General features: G+C 43.1%; 1 protein-coding gene across 3 annotated transcripts in view; it reads right to left on the bottom strand.

The window, feature by feature from the left end:
• LOC121282951 (flotillin-2-like) overlaps positions 1-19,627 on the bottom strand; it is a 96,168-nt gene extending 76,541 nt beyond the window's left edge. For 2 of the 3 annotated variants that reach the window (XM_041196792.1, XM_041196791.1), the window contains exon 1: positions 19,496-19,627. In XM_041196792.1, coding sequence (XP_041052726.1) covers positions 19,496-19,544 — 49 coding nt within the window. In that variant the 5' untranslated portion in view covers positions 19,545-19,627. The remainder of the gene's footprint in view (positions 1-19,495) is intronic. The other variant, XM_041196793.1, reaches the window with a different exon arrangement.
• Between the last annotated feature and the right edge of the window lie 408 nt (positions 19,628-20,035).

The following is a 20,035-nucleotide window of genomic DNA, read 5'->3' as shown; positions in this document are numbered from 1 at the left end:
TGGTTCACTAATGCCCTTTAGGGAAGGAAATCTGCCAGTGATGTTCACATCTCATGAAAGAATCAAAAACATCAACAGTGTATCTCAGGAAATGACTGCAGACATGGCAGGATAGGGCTGAAAGTTGCTTGGAAATAGAAGACAGACGTCTTTACGAATGGGAAATATTCTGGATGGAGAGGTGTGGAGTGGAGTTCTGCAGAGACCAGTGCTGGGACCAGCACTCCCAACATTTTCATACATGACCTGGAACTAGTAATTATTGCTCCAACATTGGTGTCATTTGCCTAAGTGGTCAGATTAGTTAATATGATGGAGGATGAGACAATATTACAGGAGGACCTGAATTGCCTGGGGATATATTTTAAATGCAATTCCCAATAAACGATATAAACCTTCTGCCAATAACTTCCACCTAACAGATTCTCAAGCCAAACTTAGTTATTTTACAAAATTCTAATTCTAAGCCGTAATTGGTACAAGAAGCAACAAAAGCCACTTTATATTCTGGTTCCATGTTAGAAGTCTTTATGACCATTTGCAAAGTTTAATGAGACTAAATTTAAACACATAATTTTTAAACTCTGTTCTTCCTATCCAGAGTGCACGATGGTCCAAATCTCCCCCAGTTGAACTGGACAGTACGGTTCATAATAAAAGTTACACGTTGGAGGCGATATCTCAGGGTTTTAAACACCCCAAGGTTATGGCTCAGTAAACTCAACTGTTTACAGTTCCTGACAACACACAGCATGTTGTCATTTTAAAAGGGATTCATGTGGTTCCTTTTATTCCATCCTCTCAGAAGAAAAATGATAAGCCGAGCTCAGGCTTTATGGAACAAGGCCATTAACTTTATTGAGCTCCTTTTCCAGTGGTCACTGAGCTGATTTGACAGAAAGCAAGGGGAAATACATTGATGCCAGTCTTCTAACATGTGATAGCCTTCTTGTGCAATATTCGTAATTCAAACCACTTCCACTAGGCTAATGTCAGACTTGTAACCACCAGTATTTCATCCAACTATTGCAATAGCTCAAAATATTCTCTCCATACAAGTTGAGAATAACATCTATAATTAAACTGCTGGGCATTTTTCAAGTGAAGTATAAATACGTGCATATCTTATGTTGGACAAAAGTCTCCACTCACTTTACTGAAATGCTCATTCTAATACTATTAATAGAAGACTGTTGATAGAAACGAGGGAAAGGTTGAACATAAAAATATTAACAACGTTACAAATCAGAAACAGCAACAGTCCGTGGTGGAGAGAATTGAGAGTACATGAACATTGCAATGGATAGGTTATGTTGTCCCCTCTTTTACTCCTGCAGTCCAAACCATGCACTACTCCACTCCCCAAGCTTGGCCTAAATAGCCAAGTGGTTATGGTACTGGGCTTGTAACCCCAAGATCAAGAGTTCAAATCTCACAATGGCAAACTATGAAACAATGTAACTTCATCTGAAACAGATGGAAACGGGTTTGTACTCGAAAGAGTTACTCCACTCCCCACTTGTCCCCAGTAGTCAACCTGAACCTTCACACAATCCTACATTTCATCTGTGGCACTATTTTTATACATTTAAAAATATAAAAGGTCACAAAAATATATTTGTACAGAAATAGCTGGTTATTGATTGCAATAGAGCCTCCTTTTCCTCACACCATGGCAAAACAGACTGCAATTAAAGTTGATCTGTAAATGACCACTTCCTCACCAGGTGAGATCAGCAATTTACTAGCTGTGGTAATCAGTGACATGCAGCACTGCCACACCAGCCCATGGCCTTAGGCTTTGGTTCACAGTGTCAGATAACTTTAAGGTTGCCATTTCTCTGATATACCTCAGAAAGGTGTAGTGCCTTTCACAATCTCAGGGGAAAGCACTTTACAGCCAATGAAGTACAGTCACTGCTGTAATGTAGGGAAATACAACAGCCAAATTATGCACAGCAAGATCCCACACAGCAGAGATATATTACCAGATACTCTGTTTTAAATAATATTACTTGATGCTGGGAGAACCCCCTTGTACATTATTAAGTAGTGTATGGAATCTTTTACATTGACCCAAGAGCACAGGCCATTCAACACATCAGCACTGCCCACACTGCAGCACTCCCCCAGTACTGCACCACAGTGTTCAACCTAGGTGCTCACGCCATTGGAAAGGAACTTGAACCCACAACGTTCTGACAGAGGTGAGTGGGCTGCCTAACACAGGTGGCTTTGTCAGGGGCATGGAAGTGGGCATGAGCATAATATCTTCAAGTAGACCTGATAACTTTAAAAAGAATCTTCACCTGGCGTTACAATAGAGCCAAAACTCATACCCAGTAAATTTCAGATAACAAAGGAGGCCTTGCTTCATTCACCAAACAGCTATACATGTTGGGTACCCAATTTACAATAGGGTTTGCCTCAGACAGTAAGCACTTTATTCAGAGAAAACATTTCTGCAACATAACAGATGCAATTATCTAAGCACTTAACTGGAACAAGCCAGCTAACACTAGACTGTTTATGGTCAAATTCAAAGACTGTAATACCCACATCTAGGGCACTGGATGACGCTGAAACTTCCTGCACTGTACAATGCCCCTGCTAATGTGGTTTATGGTTGAGCGCAGTCAAAAAGAAGATTACTTAAACATCAAAACTGTCAGCAGCCATCTGTTTCGGATCTGCCAACAGTATTTAAGAACCATGACTTGGGAATAGTATTTTCATGTTATGGGCTGGGGTTTCCACTCCATCCCCAACATCCACACTTCTCTCATCAATTTTTTTTCCCTCTCATTGAGGCGGCAATTCTTTGCTGTGATCTCATTCAATAGGTGGAAACCCAAACACTAATTTTCACATGTCTCATCTTTACAGCGAGTGCTCTCAAGCTCCATCGAAGGTGGTGAGAACATGGGGTTTGAAGCTTAGCTCATAGTCAAATAGAACACATCATCATCAGCAACAACTTGCAGTTATGCAGCACCTTTAACATAGTAAAATGCTCCAAGGGGCTTCACAGTGGCAAAATAATATTTGACACCGAGCTACATGAGGAGGTTTTAGGGTTCTGCCCACACTGCAGCACTCCCCCAGTACTGCACCACAGTGTTCAACCTAGGTGCTCATGTCATTGGAAAGGAACTTGAACCCACAGCGTTCTGACAGAGGTGAGTGTGCTACCTAACACAGGTGGTTTTGTCAGGGGCACAGCAGTGGGTATGAGGATAATATCTTCAAGCATACCTGATAACTTTAAAAAGAATCTTCACCTGACATTACAATAGAGCCAAAATTCATACCCAGTAAATTTCAGGTAACAAAGGAGGTCTTGCTTCATTCGCCAAACTACTATACACGTTGGGTACCCAATTTACAATAGGGTTGAATGCCTAAAGCTTAGTCAAAGAAGCATAAGGAGCATCTTAGAAGAGGTGGAAGAGTTTTAGGGAAGGAATTCCTGAGTTAGGACCTTGGCAGCTGAAGGCACAGCCAATGGTGGAGCAATTAAAATTAGGGATGCTCAAGAGGCCAGAATTTGAGGAGCACAGAGGGCTGTGGGGCTGGAGGAGTTTACAGAGTTGAGAAAGAGTGAGCCTGTGAGGGATTTGAACACAGAACCATAGAAAAGTAACACGCACAGAAGGAGGCCATTCAACCCACTGTGTTTCCACCAGCCGAAAAATAAAACATTTTCAAAACTGGCTGCCCATTTTAATCCTGCCTTCCAGCACCAGGTTCGTGGCCTTGCAGGTTACAGCACTTTAGGCACAGGGAGGAGAATTTTAAAATTGGGGCATTGTTTAACTGGTCAGCAAGCACAGGGACAATGGATGAATGAACTTGGCGTGAGTTAGGATAACCTCAAGTTTTACAGAAGGTTGGAGGCTGGCTAAGAGCATGCTGGAATAGTCAAGTTTGGAGGTAACAAAGACATGGATGAGGGGTTTCAGTAGCAGCTGAACTGAGGCAGGAGCTGAGTTGTACGATGTTACGGAGGTGGAAACAGATAGTTGAAGTGATGGTGTGGATATGAAGTTCATCGTGGGGTCAAATATAACACCAAGGTCATGAGCAGTGTGGCTCAACCTCAGCCAGGTGCCAGAGAGAGGGTTGGAATCAGTAATTAGGGAATGGGGTTTGCAATAGGGACAGAAGACAAATGCTTCAACCATCCCAATATCTAGACACTGTTGTTTGGTTCAGCTTAAGCACAAGTATCTAGCCTAATTGGTTGTTTAGGAGCCAAAGTAGTTACTTAGTAGAGGTTTGACTTTTAAGGATTTTGAAAATGGGTCTGACAAAGGCAGTTTTTAAAAGAAAATCTGTGACAATTGGGAAAGCAGGGCACATAGAACAAGAATGCATTTACAGAGCACCTTTAATGTAATAAAGCATCTGCAGGATTGATTATCAAACAAAATTTGACACTGAACCAAATATTAGGACAGGCGGCCAAAAGCTTGGTCAGAGGTAGGTCTTAAAGAATATTTTAAAGGAGGATAGAGGAGGAGAGAACAGAGGGAATTATGGAGGGAATTGCAGGGTTTAGAGCATAAGAAGCTGAAGGCACAGCTGCCAATGGGGAAGCAATGAAAATCAGGGTTGCATAACAGTCATTAACAAGAGAAGCTTCTGCACAGTAAGATCGTTTGCCATTAAATTTTTGTGCGCTGTAGTCAATGTCAAGAGGAAATTGCTCCATTCACAATGTATTTCCAGTTGGATTACAATCCCCTTTGCCTGCTGCAATATTCAAAACCGTTTCATGCATCCAAATTATTGCTAAACTTTCAAGGTCAGGAGTGAGCTTTTCCTGCTCCAATTTCAAAACTACATGCGGGTTCAAGTTTTGCAACCTTAATATACCACACATCAGTTCTCTTACCCCAACTCTGGCAACTTTTTGGCAGATTGTTTTAAACTAAATGGAGAACTAAAACAAAATTAAAAATTAGCAGTTAAGAAACAACTGCTTTTGAAATGATCATGAAGCCAGTTTTCCAGGCTTTTAAACAAAGATCCATTTTAAAAATTGGCAGTTATTGCTTCTCTGTACATTAACTAAACTCCAAGTACCCTGTCCTATTGCTCATCCTCCTCCCTGACTTCTCACTGTACTGAAATTGAGATTTGTTAATCAGCCTCTAAATTTACTGAAGTCATTCTGGTCAATTCACAAGAAACACATAGAACCTCTGACTCCATCCATTTCCTCAATTATCCACTTAAGTTCAACGAGGGAGTGTGTGCCAAACGGATATCCAGTTCAGTCCATCTGTGAGCCTGCCTGCTACCATTTCAATGGGATTGCCCAAGTCCACGCTCATCTTGCACTCATACCTTTGCTGCCTCTAGTCTCACTTTCTCCACTGTCCTCCTCAGTTACCCAACTTCCATTTTATAGAAGTTACAATTTTCCCAAAACTCCTTTTGTCTTACAATAAGTCTCACTTTATTCCCCAATTACCCCAATCTTTGCCAACTTCCACTGGCTGCCCACTCACTGATGCATTCTGTTTGGGATATCTGGAATCGCCCTTCAGTGGTACAGGTGTCAGCCTTGGTTCAGTATCATCCTCGCCTCCGAGTCAGAATGTTGTGGATTCAAGTCCCATTCCAGAACATGGGCACGAAATCCAAGCTGAATTTCCAGTGCAGTACAAGGGTGCGACTGGCAGAGGCGCTGTCTTTTGGATGAGACGTTAAACCGAGACCCCATCTGCCCCAAGCAGGCGTAAGAGATCCAAAGACACTACTTCAAACAAGGACAGTTGGGTTCCTTCCCGATGTCTGACCAATGTTTATCCCACAATCAAGATCACAAAAAACTGATTATCTGCTCATTATCATATTGCTAATCGAGGGATCTTGCTGTGCACTAATTGGCGGCCACATTTCCTACATGACAACAGTGACTACACTTTGAAAAGTGCATCATTGGCTGTAAAGCGCTTTGGAACATCCCAAGGTTGTGAAAGATGCCATATGAATGCAAGTTTTCCTTTCTTTTTACAACAAGGTCTTCACTCTTAAATCCGGCACCTTTCACTCTCCAACCATTCCCACCTTCAATGACTGCATTTTCAGTCAGCTTAGTTTCCTGCAGTGGAATGCTCTGCTATGCTGCTTCTCTTCCTTCAATTCAAGAAACCACCCAAACTTTGTATCTTTGTCTTCAGACAGCTCTCCTCATTCACCTCCCAAAGCTGCACCATGACTGTTTTCATCCCTTGATGAGCGTATTTTACTGCATTGAAAATACCATTTAAATATTATGGGGACCTCATCAAAATTCTGCTATTGCCCAAAGCACAAAGGCCTGCGCTTGCTGATCTGGTCCTAAACCACCTTGAATTTTAAAATTCTCATCCCTATTTCCAAAAGCCTCCATGGCCTCACCCTTCCCCATCTCTGTAACGTCTCCAGCCCCACAACCCTCCATGACCACTGTGTTCCTCCAATTCTAGCCTCTTGCACACCTTTCCCCATCCCTTTGCCCTTGCATTTGCAATCGTGCCTTCAATCATCTAGCCCTAACCTCTGGAATTACCACCTTAAACTTCCCAACTTCTCCTTCCTCCTTTAAACCCTCCTTAAAACTTGGTCAAAGAGTTGGGTTTTTAATCACTCCTAATATCTCCATCTTTGGCTCAGTATTAATTTTTGGCTGATTCATCTCCTGTGAAATGCCATGGAACATTTTCCTACATTAAAGGTTCCATGTACTAAAGTTGTTGGGGTTGTTCATCCTCCTGCATTTTCTGAGAATGATACTCCTTTAAATTTTCAATCAGAACTTTGCACCTTCCAAAATAACTTATTTTTACATCCTAGATAGCAAATCAGAGATCAACCCAGATGCTGTTGTAACTTTTGAAGGGAAAGAATTTTGCAACCCTCTATATTATAAACCCTGGTTCCTTAGCACAGAGTTACACAATTAAATTATAGCAAGCAATGAAATGTCGCAATTGACATGACTCAATAGATGAGGCATTTCGAGGGGTGAATATGGTGAGCAAGCTTTCATGGGTTATAGCAAACACAGTAGAGCATATTCAGAAGCACTTGTGACTCTGAATGTTGCATTATCAGACTGATCCATTTTCCTGAACTGCTATTATGTGCTTTATTAATTAGCTTCCTGAAAACTGCACTAACAGTCATATCTTTTCACTTCTGGGATTTGGATTCAAATGCATCCTCCCCCCCCCCCCCCCTCGGCCAAACATAGGATATAAAACTTCTTTATAGGCAATTGTAAGCATACCAGTTTATGCATAGCAGTAATTAAGTGAAACAAAGGTTTGTCAAATTCCTAGACATAACAGAATGGCAATCTGATATTAGCTCCAGGAACAAGCACATCAGCATGGGATAGATGCAGAATTAAAAGTTGCGTATACACCAAATTTAGCCTTGCAGTAATAGGCATGTTTAAGTAGAGATCAGGTTACAGATTGCATGAGAACACAGGAATTGAAGCCTCCAGCAGTTGGATGGGATTTCCTCAACACAGTGCAGATCAGAGTATAAACCCGATCTCCTACAGTCCATCCTGAAAAGTGCACAGCATTTTTTTATTTTTTGATGGGATATGGGTGCCGCCATTTGTTGCCCACCCCAACAGTCCTTGAATTGAGTGGCTTGCTTGGCCAGATAAGGGCAGATGAGAATCAACCATATTGCTGTGGATCTGGAGTCGCATATAGGCCAGACCAGGTAAAGATGGCAGATTTCCTTCCCTAAAACACAATCGATGATAGTTCCATCGTCACCATTACTGATTAGTTTTCAATTCCAGGTTTTATTAATTGAATTCAAATTCTACCAGTTGCTGTGGTGGGATCCGAACCCCGGTCCCCTGAGCAACAGCCTGGCTCTCTGGACTACTAGTCCAGTGACATTACCACTATATCACTGTCTCTCCCTAAGTGCATCCTTAGAACGCCAAGACTGCATGATGTCCAAATCAAAAGGTTTCAAACTGATTTCAAAACCTTTGTGAATGGGGTCTCGGTAAACACAGCAAACTTCAGAGAGAGACAAGTTCTCAGTTCACCTGTGGAAGTGAACCTCAACTTTCTCTCTGCAATGCTCCACCACTGTACAATGACTCAGGTCTTTTAGAATAAGAGGGCAAGATAGACTAAGTTTTCAGAAGTGATTGAGTTTGGGACAGTTAGTGTTTCCACAATTTTACAAGGAAACACTAGCCATAGGGAAGGTGTGTGCGTCAAACAGGAAAGTCACGTTGTTGTAGTTGGGTGTGTGCCTGGGAAATTAAGACAACGACACATTACTTGGGCAGTAAATAGGGAACATTACACTCCATCCAAGCTGTACCCAATGGAAGTGCTTGATATAGCAGAAATAGGCATGTCCTGGAACTAACACATTTCTGAAGAACAGAAAAATCCAAAACAACTTGAATCAGAATAACGGATCCATGCTTAATGGGTTGTGAAGAGTTATATACAGAATAGATAACTAGGAATGATTACAAACCAGTAACTCAGAGAATGCAGCTAATGGCATTACCTGAGAAACTGAAGCTCCATTTCTTAAGAGTTCACTGGTACAACTCATACACAGTTTCTATGTCTTGCTGTCTACAAAACTTTAAACCTATTTCATAAAATTATAGAATAGAATCATGGAATGGTTACACAGCACATCTTGCCCCAGACTTTTCTGCACAGGGCATGCCTGCAAGTACACGCTCCTGGGCACCTCCCTGTCCTACCTTCTGAAATACAAGGGCCTGGTAATCATAATGTTAAGACTATCGGCTTGTACCATTATGTGGTAAAGTAGACAGCAACTTCTGGTGTCCGCACACGCAGTGAAGTGGGACATCAAGAAGTTGTTGTCCAACCTTCATTACACTAATACCACACCGAGAGACTATACAAGATACATGGCATAGAAACAAGCCATTTGGCCCATCCAGTCCATCTCGGTGTTTATGCTCCACTTGAGCCTCCTACCATCTTTCTTCATCTAAACCCATCATCGTAACCATCTCTTTCCTTCTCCCTCATATGGTAGCCCAACTTCCCCTTAAATGCATATTTTTTTTAAAAATGCATTCTCAGGATATGGGTTTCATTGGCTAGGCCAGCATTTATTGCCCATCTCTAGTTGCCCTTGAGAAGGTGGTGGTGAGCTGCCATCTTGAACTGCTGCAGTCCCTGTGGTATAGGTACAACCACAGTGCTGTTTGGGAGTGGGGGGGGATTCCAGGATTTTGACCCAGCGACTGTGAAGGAACGGTGATATATTTCCAAGTGAGGATGGAGAGTGACTTGAAGGGGAACTTCCAGATGGTGGTGTTCCCATGTGTCTGCTGCCCTTGTCCTTCTAGATGGCAGTGGTCGTAGGTTTGGAAGGTGCTTTCTAAGGAGCCTTGATGAATTCCTGCAGTGCACCTTGGCACTAAAATACTTGCAAGAGCGTGAAGTTGGAGTACTTGCCCACTAAACACATCAGAAAAGTTAGGGTTTGTCCATTCAAGTCAAAGTGAATTTTTAGTAGCTTGGTAACTCTTAACTGCCGCTGAACAATATCTCTGGCACTGAAGATTAACTTTAACAAATGTAAAGTTTTGTTCCTTCAAATTTTATTTATTGTTGGAGATGTTGAAAAGTATATATTTTTTAAACTCTCATTGTTCTCTCTTACTCCTATTTTTCTTTTCCTCTCTATACATGCTTTTACATGAATTGAAATATTCTAACTTACATTTCCTGGTTTAGAGTCTGCGTGTCTCAGCGGGAATACTTCAATTTGATTGGCAGAGGAGACATGCTGCTGCTTGCCCTGTTTTTAGAGATCTAAGACCCCCCCCCCCCCCCCCCCCCCCCCCCCCCCCCCCCCCCCCCCCCGCCACTGTGGAGGGCGCTGTGCTGTTTCAGAAGTTCTATGACCTTAAGTTGCTGCCCAAAAATCCATGAAAAGTCAATGGGCAGTTGGAAGTGTAAAGAACAGTAAGCGCTGCACCTTTCCTGCTGCCCACAAAGTATAGACCAGTGTCAGTTACTTCAAGGAAATCAGTATTACTGTAGCAGAAACTGTTTTTCCTTGGTATCCAACAACAGACGTCAATGTAGCATTATGTCAACAGATATAGACTAATTTAGGAATCTGATAGCTCTGACAGAAATTTGAAACCATGCAAATCGCCTGGGAACCACCCCACCCCCATTCTAAATCCCCAAGGGCCAAGCCACCTTGCTCTATTCAACTCCAGTAACAACACTACACTAGGTACAACAGATTGCAGCAATTCATCAACCATACTTGGAAATGCACTTTTTAAAGAAACCTGATAATTTAGGGCGAGTCACTTGTATTGCGTGGAAATTTCCCTTAACAATGTTCCCATATATGTCATTTATTGTTTAAAGGCAGCAGATCACACATTTCAGAAGTTCCCAGATTTAATTTTACCTTCATGCCAAGGTAACACCACCTCAGTCAGCATTGAGATCAGTTTCTTTATTCTTTCTCCACTTCTCTTTATTCTGTACCTTTCAATATACCATTCACATGTAATATCTCCCAGCTCTGACAAAGGGTTCACTCACACCTCCAACATTAACTCGCATTCTCTCTCTCTCTCCCTCCCTCCTTCCTTCCAGGTGCTGACAAATCTGCTGTTACAGCATTTTTGAATTTGTTTAAAGTTCCCAGCAACTATGTGGGGGGGTGAATGTTGGAGTTGAGAGGAGATTTTTTTTTTTTGGGGGGGGGGGGGGGGCGGTGCGGTTCGCAGTCACTGAAGTTGGCCTCAGTGTGGCTAAAATTTGGAGGAATTGTGGGAATGGGACTGGGACGGGTGGTGGGGAAGAATGACCAACCGGGATCATTCATTCATGACTGCTGGAAAGTGGACAACAATAGAGCAATACTCCCTGCAGTCAATGAGCCTACCAGCCCTCACTGTCAAGGTACTCCTACTGTGTCAAGACTAGGAACTTGATGCTGGGAGACTGCAGCACCAACAAAGTGTACCCCAGCCTGATTCAGCACCCTCAGGAAAAGTGGAGAGGAAGGAAAAAGCCTTGATTAAGCAGAGAACAAAACAGCAAGACCCAGTATTGGAGCTGCTGGCTCTGAACAGTTGGAAACCTCAAATTGAACTATTAAGATAGTGAGGATGTCTCACGGGTAGAGATGCATTAGTAGAATTTAATTTATTAAGCAGCTAAGTCAGGTCCATCATGCTCACACGCATTCTCTGTTGCTCTCTTTCCCAGAGTTCAGATCAGGAGTGGAAATTTGGATCAAATTTTACCTTCCTTATCCAAGCACATTCTCTCTCCCCTACCCCCACCCCTAAGGTTGCTGCTGTATGCCTTCTACTGCGCCAGCTGAGATCAGCAAATACCACACACAGCAGTGATCAAACCCAGGAGCTTCCAGAGTGCTGAGCCCCTCCCTGACCCGGTAAATCAAGTCAATCATTTCTGGGAGAGGTTACACCAAATACGCACATTTATAACTTAGGAAAATCCTTCCACGATTCACCGAGTGAAGTTAATATTTCAAAATCCAGATTGGTCATTCTGCCAATTTGACTGACACGCACTAAGCCAGCTTGCAATTTTACTTCTACACTGAGCCAACTCTCAGCAGGGCAAACTTTAGAAAGTTTATTTTTAAATGGCCATGGTTCCGATATTCAATTTCACAAAAAGCAACTTGCAAAGTGAAACAACCCAGTTTCTCAAACCAATGTTTCTGTGACTTGCAAGAATTTTAGTCATGAACTAGAGGAGCCAAACCGCACTTGGATTTTGTTCTTGGGGCCAGTGAACTACTGTGTAAAATTAAGGTTAAAAAAAACAGCTACTTCCTTATCAAGGTTTTCTGACAGCCTTCTCTGTAACCTCCTCCAGCTGTATATCCCTCCGATATCTCTGTAACCTCCTCCAGCCGTATATCCCTCCGATATCTCTGTAACCTCCTCCAGCCGTATATCCCTCTGATATCTCTGTAACCTCCTCCAGCCGCATATTCCTCCGATATCTCTGTAACCTCCTCCAGCCGCATATCCCTCCGATATCTCTGCAACCTCCTCCAGCCGCATATCCCTCCGATATTTCTGCAACCTCCTCCAGCCACATATCCTTCCGATATCTCTGCAACCTCCTCCAGCCCCACATTCCTCCAAGATCTCTGCAACTTCCTCCAGCCCCACATCCCTCTGAGATCTCTGCAACCTCCTCCAGCCCCACATCCCTCCAAGATCTCTGTAACCTCCTACAACCTTATATCCCTCCAAGGTCTCTGTAACCTCCTCCAGCCCCACATCCCTCCAAGATCTCTGCAACTTCCTCCAGCCCCACATCCCTCTGAGATCTCTGCAACCTCCTCCAGCCCCACATCCCTCCAAGATCTCTGTAACCTCCTACAACCTTATATCCCTCCGAGGTCTCTGTAACCTCCTCCAGCCTTACATCCCTCTGATATCTCTGTAACGTCCTCCAGCCCTACATCCCTCCAATATCTCTGTAACGTCCTCCAGCCCTACATCCCTCCGATATCTCTGTAACGTCCTCCAGCCCTACATCCCTCCGATATCTCTGTACACCTCCAATTCCAGCATTTTACATCTACTGCACCTTTTTTAACTCAGGATGTTCCAAAATGTTTTACAGTGAAGTGCCTTTGAAGTGTAGTCATTGTTATAATAAGAACACGAGGGATAGGAGGAGTAAACCAAAAAGCCTGCCCCGCCATTCAACAAGATCATGGCTGATCTCAGATTTCAACTCCACTTTCCAGCCTTCTCCTCATATCCAATGATTCTGAGACACCAAAAATATGTCTATCTGAATATGTTCAAAGATAAGCATCTACAACCCACAGGGGTAGACAATTCCAGGAATCGCAACTCTCCTGAGTGAAGAAATTTCTCCTCACAGTTCTAAGTGATTGGCCCCTGTATTCCCCAGGCAAGGGAAACAATCTCTCACTAGCTACCCTGTCGAGCCCCTTCAGAATCTAGGAATGTTTCAATGAGATCACCTCTTGTTCTTCTAAACTCCAGAGAGTATAGGGCCCAATTTACTTAGCCTCTCATCACAGGACAACCCTCTCATCCCAATGATCAATCCAGTAATCCACTCCCAAATCAAGAATGATATGGTGTGTGCACTCTACCCAAAGGCAGGTCCTTGCCTCATTGTCTGCTGATGCTTCAGTGTGAGCCATTTTCTTGACAGTTTTTGTCAGGGATGATTGACCATTGCCTTCCACCCTCAGTGGGCAGGGCGAGGAGTTGGGTGCCAAGTCTACCTCAGCCGGAATAGAAATCGAACCCGCGCTGTTGGTGTTATTCTGAACCACACAGTAGCCATCTAGCCAACCGAGCTAAGCAGCTTCTTAATGCATGTGCATCCTTCCTTAAATGTGGAGACCAAACTTGCATGCAGTATTCCAGATATGGTCTCAAAGCTCTATACACAATAGGATTGTTGGAAATGCAGCAGCCAATTTGCGCATAGCAAGCTCCCACAAGGAGTAAGAAGATAACGAGCAGGTAATGTACTATTTTTAAAAAGTGATATTGATTGAGGGACAAATATTGGCCAGGACTTTGGGGTGAATTTCCCCTGCTCACAGGCATGTGAGGACCAGCCATTTTCCCACCAGACTCCTAGACACCCAAGCTTTGACAGGGGTTAATGGAGTGCAGTCAAAAACACTGGAATTATTTTATATTCAGATTCTGCTAGTCAGGTCGGCAGGGTCTTTCTGGGAGACCAACGAATCATTTAACTTATAATGAAAATTAGAGAGTGGGAACCGGGGCTGATGCTTCCTACCAAGAGGTGCTGTGATCAATCCCAGCGCCCTTGATTCGCTGATTTTGGGTGTTAAAAGTCAGTGAACACCCCCAGTTGGCAGTGGGTACTGAGGGGCTGTGGACCATACCCCGAGAGGCTCTGGTTGGTGGACTGTCCCTCAACAATTCTTGCCGGAATTTCAGACCACACAAGCTGGCTCAATCAGCCAACAGTGCAGATTCCAAAAAGGCCAGGAGTGAGAGAAAACGATTCACTGTTCTCTCTCTTCCCAACTGCACCGTGGAAAAAATGGTCAGCTTTTATTCAGACTAGCTGCCTTACTGAGCAAATGTTATTACAGGAGTTTAAAAAGTAGAATACAAATGTTTTAAAACAAAGACATTTCCAGGAATTGTGCAAATAAGCAAGTTGGAAAAATGAAATGTGAATTATTCTGATTTAAAGGCAGATTACACTCTTATCATCCTCCTGACTCATTACAAACTCCCACTTGTAAATAAATATTGTCTCCCCCCACCCTTTGATAATTTGTCTTCAATAATAGCTTAATTTGTTTGAAATTTGCATTAGCCTGACACTTTGTAAAACTCTCCCAGGTCCCCATACAACAGCCAGGCAAAACTATTCACTGACACTGAGCACATTTTTGGCTAAGTGCCTTGAAGCCATTAAGCTACTCAGCACATCAGCGAGTAACAATGTGGTTAGATCTAGAGTTCCAAGCCCAGGATTCCAGTCCAACCATTAACTCTGCTTCTCAGCAGTTCAATGCTAGATCTATGGATCAGTGTTTTGATGCAGTGTTGAGGTTACTGTCAGCAATCCCCACTTCTCCATGGCACTGGACTAGAGATCAGTAATGCAGCAGTTTGCTGTAAGACCCATCACTGTGCCTCACCCACTGTCTGCTATCGAGTATAAACAAGGAATATTTGAGGTTCAAATAAGCCTTTGAAGGGCTGCATGCAAAAGGGTTAATCAGACAGTCACAGTGGCCGTCTCCGCTCCACACTCAGTGTGGTGATCCCAGCTGGGACAGAGGTTAGGCCGTTGCAATTGGGTTAAACGCCTCACCAGGATTGGGGGCAAAAAAGCCAGGTTCTCGCTGTCAGCCACTTTCCAGGAGTCCCTGTTGCCAAGTGTGTTGTGCGTTGGCATCAGGTGAGAGCAACACAACAACTTGCATTTGTGTAGCACCTTCAATTTAGTAAAGCACCCTAAGGCGCTTCAGAGGAGCATTATCAGATCATGACACCCAGCCACATAAGGAGATATTAACATAGGTAAGCAATAGCCTGGTCAAAGAGGTAGGGTTATAAGGAGTGTCTTAAAGGAGCGGCGAGGGATAAAGAGGTGGAGAGATGTAGGGAGGGAATGCCCGAGCTTGGGGCCTAGGCAATTGAAGGCACAGCCAGCAATGGTGGAGAAATTCAAATCAGGGATTTCTAGAGCCCAGAATTAGAGGAGAGCAGATATCTCCAAAGATTAAAAGCAAAATATTGTGGATGCTAGAAATCTGAAACAGAAACAAAAATAGCTGGAAAAACTCAGCAACTTCATCAGAACTGCTGAAGAGTCATATGGACTCGAAACGTTAACTCTGTCTTCCTCTCCAAAGATGCTGTCAGACTTGCTGAGTTTTCCAGCTATTTTTGTTTTTATCGCCGAAGACTGTTGGGTTGGAGGAGATTACAGAGATTGGGGTGGGGGGGGGGGGTTTGAAAATAAGGATGAGAATTGTAAAACTGAGGTCTTGCCAGACCAGGAGCCAATGTAGCAATCTAAGCCTCACTGTCCTACTCCTTCTCATGGTCCAAACCCAACATGGCTACAAATAGTTAAACCATTTTCCCCTCAAAAATCAATGGTCTGTGACTTTGCCACTCACTATGGAGAAGGAATTCAACAGGTCTCCAAGCCTCTTCTCATTCTCAGTGACCATGTTAAGATCAATGACAAACTCCTCACACAGTAGAAATAGTCTCTCCCTATTCACCACAGAGCATCTATCATAACTTTCAACTAAACCTTTCTCTGCTCCAGTAGGAGTGTCAGTGTCTCAAATCTCTCTTGAGAACTCCAGAGCTCCATCTCTGGGCCTCAGAACTCCTCGCAGCAAGAGCTGAAATCAAGAGCTTACTGTGTGAGGGGCCTGCATTTACTGTTCTGCAGCAAAGCTGCAACACATCCACAGTTTTAAAAGTTCAACACAAGTTTGCTCCCGGTCTAAAATTTCTCTTCACAGCCTTTAATAGTGTTCAATCTCTCCAAAAGAATTCTCCATTTTGCTTGTGTTCTGCTTCCAACCATGATAACAGCTAAGGATGGAGTCTATAGTCAAGTTAGGAAGACAGACAGATTACAATGGAACAATAAACTAACAGAGGCAACAATTCCGGCTTTGTTCGATACAAGTAAAGACGGCAAATATGCTAACAAGATACTCAAGATGATGTGGATAAGATTGAAAGTCAATCATTACCAAACAAACATTAGCAACTTTCCACGTTACTCCCCAAAATCTGACTTGCTCATATTCATTGCTGTAGAATAAGGGATGGAAGGGTGAATAAGCACTGCCTGAATGACCAGTGATCAGACAACAGGTGCTGGGTGGAAGGCAGGTGGGGGCTTGGGTGTGTGTGCTGTACAATATTCTGGGTTACCATCGGGAAAACCAGCCTGCTAGAAAGCCAACAGTATCTAGCATTTGCTCTTTGAATCTAAAAAAACTATCTCAAGGGGAGGTGGTAGAATAGGGGTATTGTCACTGGACTAGTATCGCAGAGACCCGGGTTCAAATCCCAACACGGCAGATGAAATTTGAATTCAATAAAAATCTGGAAAGTCTCATAAAACCATTTGGTTCACTAACCTGCTGTCCTTAGCCAGTCTGGCTTACATGTGACTCCTGACCCAATGTGGTTGGCTCTTAAATGTCCTCTGAAAAAGATGGGCACTACATCCCATGAACTAATAATAAAAAAAATGATCACCATTTGAACCTGAAATGGGAATACAATAGCTTGACCACCCTGCCTCATACCATAAAAAGCTCATTCAAACAATACCAGACATGTTCCTCAGGAACTGGCCTTAGGGCTTTGATTGAGTGTACAAAAACAGAAGATTCTATAGAAACGTGGCAGCTTCGTAAGCAGGTTAATTGAAGTGTAAACCTGCAGTAGAACGAGGTTATGAAAAAGACTCAGTGAGCAGCAATCTTGCCTCGGAGTCAGCAGATAGGTTCAAGCCCCATTTGGCACATCATCCAAGTGTTAGAGGTGCCGTCTATCAGATTAGAGGTTTCCACAGAGGTATTGTCTGCCCACTCACATAGATCTAATATATTCCATGGTGCTGCTCAAAGAGCAGGAGTGTGCTCCCTGATGTCCTGGCCAACATTATCAAAGAAAACAGATTATCTGGTCATTATCAGGAGCTTGCCACATGTAAATTGGCTGCAGTGTTTTTCTACATTACAACAGGGACTGCACTTCAAAGAAAAACACTGAAATCTGCTGTACAGCACCTGGGGGCGTCCTGATGCGGTGAAACACACTTTAAAAATTGCAAGTCCCTTCTTTGACAAAGGCTCCTGGCTCAAACTTTCAGCTGTCTAGGTTCAATGTCAGAAGTGTTTCCTGATTTTTGTTAGTTTTCCGGCCCTTGCTGATTTTTCCTTTTTAATTGCAATCCCGAACTAGTTTTCCCACTCGCTGTTAAAACTAACAAGTTAAAACATGTGCAACAGGTACAATTCAAAATCTAGTGGAAAAGTAATTTCGGATAAATTCACCTTTTTTAACAAAAGCAAAATAATGCTGGGAATCTGAAATATTAACAGAAAATGCTGGAAATGCTCAGCAGGTCAGGCAGAGTCTGTGCAGACAAACAGTGGAATATTCCATGTCATCACCCTGAAATATAAACTGTTTCTCTCTCTCTACAATGCTGCCCAGCCTACTGAGTGTTTCCAGCATTTTCTGTTTTTACTTCACTCTTTTATATCAGTTTGACAGGGTGGACACAGAGGTTGTTTCCCTTACCTAGGGAACCTAGAACACAGGATCACAGTCTCAGGATAAGGGGTCGATCATTTAAGACTGAGATGATGAAACATTTCTCTTTAGAATTCTCGACCTCAAAGGGTTATGGATGCTCCATCATTGTGTACGTTTAAGGCTGAGTTTGAAAGGTTTTCAGTCTCTCAGGGGATCAAGGGAAATGGAGAGCAGGCAGGAAAGTGGAGTTGAGGCAATGGGTTACGTGATCTACTCTTGCTCCTATTTCTTATGCTCTTGTATTGCTTTTAATACTGTTGCTCTCACCTACACGACTTAGGACCTTGGGCAATGGCCATGACTTCCCTGCTACAGTCAATTCCAGGAGACACAAATAAACAGAGATAAAGCCCCTTCTCTCAAATCCAATGTATTTACCCAGAAAATCCCCAACCCTTCAACTAACACAGATCAAATGGCATTTAAAGGCTAATTTTATACATTGACAAACTCACATTTGAATCATATTGTCTTCTTACATAGCACATCAATGTCAACTTTATACATCACAGGGATGTGCTGCACACACACACACACACAGATGTTATGCAATGGGTTGAAAGCAAAATTCCCTTTGCAATCAAAGGGTTAATAAGCCAAGCTTTCAAGTGTTCTTACATAAACAACACAGCAAAATTCAAGATGCTGAACTGAAACCGAAATCCAAGATTTATACAGTACTTAATAGCTTAAAGGAATACCAGAGAGTCCTATTTTTGAAATGGAAAAAAAAAGAGTCATTGTGTAATATACTACAATGCAGCTCTCCATTCATGGTTAGGTACACACCCTGGTTTATCGACACAAGCTGATCAACAACATTTGAACAAGGTCGATATAAAAATTGCTTCTAAACAGAAATACTTATGTTGTTTTTGAACTCAGAACCATTACAGCTGCAGGAATAAAGCAAAATCTGAATTTTGGACAAATTTTCAACATTTGACAAAAGCTTAGCTGAAATCTCTTAAAATTTATTTATTCAGTTCTTCACACAAACCAAACAATTGATCTGGGGCTCAATTCCTAAAAGCACAGAAAAATGCTGCACCTCTAGGTACAAAAACCTCAACAGGAAATCCAACAGGAACAATTCAAACCCTCTCTCAAAAATTACACTTCGTGCCAATTATGTAAAGCGTTTGCATATTAAGAATCTCAACCTATTTGAATAAAAACTAAAATTAATGTTCATGTTTTAAACTTGATTTTAAAGATACACTTAAACATTGCAGCAAAAAAAAGCCAATTTAAATGTTCATTGAACAGAAAAAAGTTTTTTTTTAAAAGGAGGGCAACCCACTCCCCCTTTAAAAAAGAATGAAGCAATAAGAGCTGCAACCAATTTAAATCCCTCTGCCCACTAATTAATTGATTAAAGAATGATTATTCCCAAATTGTTCCAGGCTGGGTCAGTCCTGAGGATGAGGCCTAGTTTCTCAGGAGTTCATTCCCACCTCACTGATTTTTTTTTGGACCCATTATTTATTTTTAAAATGTTTTTTTTTTCACCCCCCCTCTCTGTCCCCAGAGCCTCACCCACCACCCCGGAGTTAAATTTGCTCTCTAGTCCCTCCTGCGGTGAGGGTTGAAGCAGGTTACCTGACACCACCAGCGCCTCATTCGGTCCCACCGTGTGACAATTGCCCATTTTCACTGCCCGCTGCTACCCCTTCGCTTCCTCACAATAACAAGAAGCGCGATCCAAGGCGAAGAACCCGTCCCACTGACACTCGCCCCACCCCGTCCCCCTGCGGGGCGGAAATGGCTTCCCCCTCGCCGCCTGCTGCCCCCATGGTTGCCACGCCAAACGCCCTCCGGAGGGTAACGGGCGGAAGTCTCCGCCGTGGGTGTCCCACTGAAGACCTTCCGCCGCCGCCGCCGGCGGACGGGCCGCGGGGCGGAAGTCGTGAAGAGCTTCTCCTGCCCCGCACCCCCCATGAGTGTCTCACTGAAATCGTTCCGCTGACTGACAGGCCGCGGGGCGGAAGTCGCATATAGAGAAGGTGCCCCCCTCAGTGGTGTCACACTGACACTGCACCGGAGAGTCATTGTACAATGTGTGCTCAAAGGAAATCGTAAAACCACCCCATTTCTTCATTCTTTACATTACTTAATAACGAACTGATCGTTGCTTATTAT

The sequence above is a fragment of the Carcharodon carcharias genome, chromosome 10 (genome assembly GCF_017639515.1).
Source record: "Carcharodon carcharias isolate sCarCar2 chromosome 10, sCarCar2.pri, whole genome shotgun sequence".
Lineage (NCBI taxonomy): Eukaryota > Metazoa > Chordata > Chondrichthyes > Lamniformes > Lamnidae > Carcharodon > Carcharodon carcharias.
This window is presented reverse-complemented; position numbering and strand designations above follow the sequence as displayed.